Source organism: Phyllostomus discolor, chromosome 11 (assembly GCF_004126475.2).
Source record: "Phyllostomus discolor isolate MPI-MPIP mPhyDis1 chromosome 11, mPhyDis1.pri.v3, whole genome shotgun sequence".
Classification (NCBI taxonomy): Eukaryota; Metazoa; Chordata; class Mammalia; order Chiroptera; family Phyllostomidae; genus Phyllostomus; species Phyllostomus discolor.
The window spans coordinates 51,943,124-51,949,811 of record NC_040913.2 but is presented as its reverse complement, the minus strand read 5'-3'; the positions used below and the strand labels follow the sequence as shown (position 1 = coordinate 51,949,811).

General features: G+C 34.2%; 1 protein-coding gene across 1 annotated transcript in view; it reads right to left on the bottom strand.

Annotated features, from left to right (window-relative positions):
* Nucleotides 1-381: 381 nt before the first annotated feature.
* The window catches only part of IPO5 (importin 5), a 47,280-nt gene continuing 40,973 nt past the window's right edge, over nt 382-6,688 (bottom strand). The window contains exons 22-26 of the mRNA XM_028526947.2: nt 6,335-6,457; nt 5,284-5,503; nt 4,452-4,680; nt 2,260-2,401; nt 382-1,672 (exon numbers count right to left, since the gene is read on the bottom strand). Of these exons, the coding sequence (XP_028382748.1) occupies nt 1,586-1,672; nt 2,260-2,401; nt 4,452-4,680; nt 5,284-5,503; nt 6,335-6,457 (801 nt within the window). The 3' untranslated portion in view covers nt 382-1,585. The remainder of the gene's footprint in view (nt 1,673-2,259; nt 2,402-4,451; nt 4,681-5,283; nt 5,504-6,334; nt 6,458-6,688) is intronic.

Sequence of the window (6,688 nt, the reverse complement as noted above, 5' to 3'; positions counted from 1 at the left end):
TTTTGGGTGGTAAACATACAAAATACAGATGATGTATTATAGAACTGCATACCTGAAACCTGTATAATTTCATTAACTAGTATTACCCCAATGAATTCAATAAAAATTAAAAAAATGAAAATAAATATATAAAAGAATAAAGAGTATAAAGTAGCTCCAAATATTACCCAACAACATTCCAAGTCAAATAGGTACCCACTGAAAGCAAAGACTGTGATAGTGAAGTCATTCAACATGTTGTTCTGACAGACAATGAAGTTTCCAGGCTAATAATAATAGCTGAAAACTGAAAATGTATTCAAAGCTGCTCCCAAGTGAACCATCTTCATTCTACTTTACATTCCATTTCAGGTTCAGTTTTAATAAAGTAATGCAAATCGCTTAAGGAAAAAAACCTTTAATTTAAATTCTGATCTAAGCATAAAATGCATTTTTATACCACGGTTGAAATTAGTACAAACCATAAAAGTGTTAACACTGATGTTTCAACAGAAATCTATTAAGATCTTTTAGAAAAATTATTTGAGGAAACAAACCATTTACTGCTATGAGGTTAATACATAAAAAAAGCAAACATTTTACTGAATTAGAAAATAATTTTAGTCATCACATTTCTCATGAAATTAAATGCTTAAAAGTTGTGTGTGGCTTTACAGCAATTACAATTTGTAATGAAAATACTATGCCAAATCTTTTTATATCTAAATGTAACAATACTAGTTTTAAAATGTAACCAATTGTGAACATAGCAGGTATATCATAACTTAGCTTAAATTAAAGTAGAAGATGGTAAAAACTATATGTTTTCAAGTTTGAACTGCACAAGGAAAATTATTAGGAAAAAAAACATTCAGAGCCACAGTTACTACTTTAAAAAATATTATTCTTACATTAAAAACATTAAATGAATCAAAGCCAGACAATATGGAATTTTTACACAGATTTCTTTTGTATTTCAATGCTGTTTATTGAGGAGAAAATGAGAAACTACTGCCAGACATGCCAATGACACCTCACATTCAAGGGCTGGAAGCTAAAAAGCTTTCCAATCTGAGTCACCACATAAGCCTTTTGGGGGAAAAAAAAAACAAAACACTGAAAGTGAGATAAAATATGACATCTTCATGCTTGTTTTTATCTTCAGCTTTTTTCCCCTCCAATTCTTGGATCTACTAGTCTGCGGGGTAGGATTCTTTCTACCTTACAAAAAGACACACTCTAATTCTAACACGTATCTATGGTGAGTAACAGATCTTAAAGCTGTTTGTCTTAAATTTCCTTATGTCTTAAAGAGAAAAATTAATTTAATTTCCCTTTCACTTTCAGATTGGTGGGTAATACCAATAAAAAAATACTCTTCAGTGCTACTATAGGGCTTATGGGAACTTCTTCGGTGGTATGATACAAATCCATTTAAATACCATTCTGAAACCCAGTGCTTCTCTTTCTGCTGTTGCAGCTTTGCAGAAGAATAGCCTACACACAACTCTACTGTTCTCTTTTTCTTAAAAACAAAACAAAGAAACCTAAACAAAATGGTAACGTTTATTTGCAGTTAGTTTTCTGGTGGTGATATTAAGGCCCTTCAAGCAGAGTTCAGGAGCTCCTGTATGGCTGCCTGATGCTCAGGACTGAGGTGTGCTATGCATTCAGTCCACAATCCTCCAGAAGTCTAGGGAAAAAAACATTTTCACAGATTTAGACTTGGTGAAATGGTCAAGTGGAAGTATTTTAATAATCATCATTTGACAGATGGGAATAACACCAAAATACTTTCTTCCCAAGTAGATTAGTTCGATGATTATCACTGTAAAAGTAAGAACTACTCATTTCTTTAAAGTTCATTGTATTTACAGTAAGTTTTCTTCATTTCTGCACTGATAAAGCTACAATAGGTAGATGACACATTCAAGTAGCCAATGCACATGAATTTAGAAAGTAAAAATGATTTAAACATATGAGACCAGCTGTATATTTTTTCTTCCCCAGTTACACAGACAAATTTATACATAATGAGTATGTGTTAAGCATGAACCAAAGGTGCAAAATGTCTCAAATTGAAGAGAAAGGTTTCAGTTCTAATATATAATGGGGACATATAGATAAGCATAATCCATTTGAGGTATGAAGATAAGAGAATATAAAAATAAGATTTCCTTAGATTAGATTTCTATTTCCTTCTAATGAAGAATATAAAAACAATACAAAAACACCAAACCATTTTATTTCCCCTTCACCAATTTAACCAGATCAGCTTACCTGTACCTGGCGAACTACATTAGCCAAACGTTTGGCACAAGGATCTTCATGTTTAATTGCCTCATGCATTTCTCCTTCGGCAATTATATTGAATATTTTGGGCAGATTGGTATTGTTTGGGCCAAGAACAATTGGGTGATTACTGACAAAAGAGAAGAAACCCATTATAAATGAAAATTACAAAAAGAAATCACTCAAGCACTTATACTTTCCTACACCCTTCCTCTAACACTGGATTTTGTTATAAGGTTTTAAAACAGAGTGATTATGCACTTACTAAAATCAACTGCCTTTTTAAATTCAGTAGGAGGAAACCCAGCTGATTTTACTTATTAACTCTTCAGTTTTTTTCCCCATATAAATTAGAAAAAATACTTGGCTCATCTCTCAGGGATACTTAAGGGCCAAGAAATAGAATGCTGTACTCTAACTGCTTTAAGAATAATGTGACTTATTAAAACAAAAAGGTATTAACAAGAATAATACCTTCTTCATACAAATTTCATTCACATACTACAAAAGGTTTCTAAAATAAATCACACTGATAGATGGGCATTTTAAGAATAAGCCAGGAAATAAACTCCAGGTAGGTTTAATGCAAAGAAATGTAACAGTGAGTTTAATTAGATTTCCAGAGCAGTCATTTCCAAAGGAGATGGTCCAACAGCATGGTGGAAAATGGTCACTTCGGAGGCAGAAGCAGGTAAGGAATGCATAGTCTCCAGGATGGCTATTCTCAGCAGGAAGGCTCAAACATAATTATTTGTGCAAATGTGAACTTACAAGCATAAAGAAATATGACCATTGGTCCATTTCTAAAAACTCTAAGAGACGAGTGGTTGTAGCCCTTGGACTTATTCACGAACTGAAAGAAGTAATTAATAGCAACAGAGCCTAGACCTGACTAATATTTAGGGGAACTTGAACTTAGAAAAACAGACCACCAGAGAACATGCCTTTAATGGCTTCTATAACCGCCAGGTTGTTGCAATTCTTAGATTTACTCATAGACATAACTGGACAAAAAGTCTGTTTGGTTTTTCCTGTAAGATGGCTCTAGTAGTGCTTAGTTGTCTTTAACTTCATTAGGAACAATTCTGTGATTGTGGCAGCTGTTATATCAAGCGTGCATTAAAAAACCTTATCAAAAACAGTGAATTTTTGTGTAGCCATTTTAATACTGAAGATGGAAGAATATATGCAACATTTTCAACATATTATGCTCTATGATTTCAATTAAGGTAAAAATGCAACTGAAATGTGAAGAAAAGATTTGTGCAGTGTATGGAGAAGGTGTTGTGACTGAACGAATGTGTCAAGAGTGGTTTGCAAAGTTTCGTGCTGGAGATTTCTCCCTGAATGAAGCTCCGAAGTTGGGCAGACCAGTTGAAGTTGACAACGATCAAATTGAGACATTAACTGAGAACAATCAATGTTATACCACAAAGGAGATAGCTGACACACTCAAAATATACAAATCAATTAAGTTACTGGAGAAAATGAAAAAAATTTGCCTTCCATTTTATGAAAAAAACTAAACAGACTGTTTGGCCAACCCAATACTTCAATCTCATCTACTAATAGTCATTTATACCTCAGTAAAATGGAAAGTAAAAAAAAAAAGTAAAGCCAAATGAATGAATGAATTGGATGGATGAGGTGGGAGACAGAACAATAAAAGGAAGCCTTAAAACATATTCTGTAATGCCTCATCTGTTCAATTTAATTCCATAAATATCCCAAATTAGATTATGAGGCAATCTTAACTGTAATATGGTTTCTTAGCATGACTTATAAAGACAGCATTATTGCAAACCTACAGACCTGAGGGCTGTGCACTGGAAGCACTGTTTTATGTGAAAAGGAAGGGAATAAGGTTTTATTACAAACCTACAAACCTGAGGGCTGTGCACTGGAAGCACTGTTATATGTGAAGGGGAAAGAAATAAGGCCTATCTGTTCTCTTTCTTTTAAAAAAATTATTTATGTATTTATTTACTCCTTTACAGAGCTAAGAGGAAGGAGAAAGAAAGGAAGAGAAACATCAAGACACATTGATAGGGTGCCTCCTATATGTGCCTGTGGCTGGGGACCAATGTATCCTGACTGGGAACCGAATTGCTGACCCCTCACTTTGTGGGACAACGCCCAATCAACTAAACCACACCAGTCAGGGCTGTTCTCTTTCTTACCTTTCAATCAGATCACACAGATAATTGAAAGTCTGAACAGCTTCTTCTTTATCTTCATGTAGTGGAAGCCATGACAACCAGTGAGGCAGGACTTCTTCAATGTTCACACAGTCAGGTTTGTACTTCATAATTTTCCCTACTGCTGAGATGCAGTTCTCTGTAGCATTAACATTTTCTTTGGTCTTAGAACCGACAGACTGTATAACTCTTACCAACAGTGGGAGTGCTTCTAAAATAAGCATTTAAAAAACACCAGTTAAAAGCTCACATTTTTATGCAAATGAAAATAAATATTTATCTTTGGTCCAGTTATTCATTATAGTGAGGAAATGCTGAAGTGTAAGGAATGTTTTATCTTGTCCACAGAATGACTTACATATAATGGAAGATAGTGGAAGAGACTGTCCCAATAGTCAGAAACACTAGCACTTTACTACTTCCATACCCCAAGAAGTTAGTGGCTTCCAAATTTACACTCCTGGTCACCTCAGGATACTTAAGCTTTTTTTAAAGCTGCCTAACTATATATTCTTGTGCTAAACATACAGGGACCTCCAGTGAATTTTAAAAATCCTGTGTTGGGGCTGTGGTATACCTCCCAAACTCAAATGAAATCAAGATGGGGAGGCTCTGATTCCATTCAGATTTCATTTCCATTTCTATGAGAATAAAAACTGTAAATTCTTAAGTGCTACACATGGAGTTTTTGAAAAAGAGAAAGACGATAAAGCAGAAATAGGTAGATAATGTTTGGGTGTATGGAAGGGAGAATGAGGTAAAAACAAAAGGGATGCCTGGAAGAACATGCAGGTAACCAAATAAACATCAGTACCTGTACAAAAAGGACGATAGCTATCTCCACCATACTGTGCCATGACTCCTAGGCCATACGCAGCTGCTTGCCTTACTTCTGGGCTGCTGTCACATACATACTGGAGCATTGGTCTTAAGAAATATTCTGCATATTTAAATGAGGCTGGACTACAGTGTTCTATAACATCATCAAATATGCACAATCCCCATTGTCTGTCTGGCCATGGTCTATGTGGACACTACAAAAGAGATACTGTTTTAAACTTTGAATAGTGAAGTACATAAAAATGTAAAGAAATGAATAGTCGCTACAAACTACTGGCTTACACAAATGTTTCTGATACAAGCAACAAAAAACAATTTAGCAACAATCACAGCTTTAAATAAGTACAGGTTTAAAAAAGACTTGTATAATTTGTTACAGAATTCCACAGCCTGACATTGCCATATACCAGAAAGAACTGACAGTGGCAAAAATGTATATACATTTACTTTACATTTAAAAAAAACTGAAATATGAGGCCATCATACAGAATCTGGCAACAATAGCCCCTCCACTGCCTGGACAGCCAGCTGTCTTGCTGAAACTGGTCTCTGTCTAAGTGCCTCTTTCCCACCTGCTTTGATTGAACTATGTAATCAAGTGTTTTCCTATACAACAAAACAAAACAAAACAAAAGAACAGAATCTGACTGCTGGTTGTATACAACAAAGGTCCTAAATGAATTCTTGAAGGTCCACTGCAAAAAAATGTAATCATTCTGTTTTCATTTACTAACTTAGCAGGACATAGATAATCTGAAATAATTTAAAAAATCACTTGCATGTCTATAGAATGTATTATGATTTAACTGAATTATGGAAAACTTAATTAGCAAACTTTTAAGTATATATTGAGTGAGAAGATATCCGGAGCAATGCAATAAATTTGACAAAATTAAAGATGCACAGAGGAAAACTGTTGATTTCTAAGATCCATTTTAACTTGAAAGTGTAAGTTTTCAAATGGTGTAATGATAGAGCTCCAGATCAATTATCTAAAGCAACTGTCAAAAAGAGGCAACACTTACAATTAGGTTGACAATTAATGGAAGCAGCTGTTCAAACCATGGTAACACCTTTTCCTTGTAGCTACTGAATATTGAGTGTAAAATGTCTGACACTTTGGTCAGAATATAAACATCATTATCGTCCTAAAACAAAATAAAACAAAGCACATGCATATGTATTAAAAAGTATCCCCACTATTATTAACAGTAACATTTATTTTTAAAAATCTAAGAAATTTAGAAAATTAATAATTACTTTATATTTTATTTTTTCCATTACCATTTATTCCCCTATACTCTCTTCCACCTCCACACACGGTCCTTGCAATCAGCACACTTTCATAACTTTCTTAAGGGCAAAGCAAGAATCTAGAG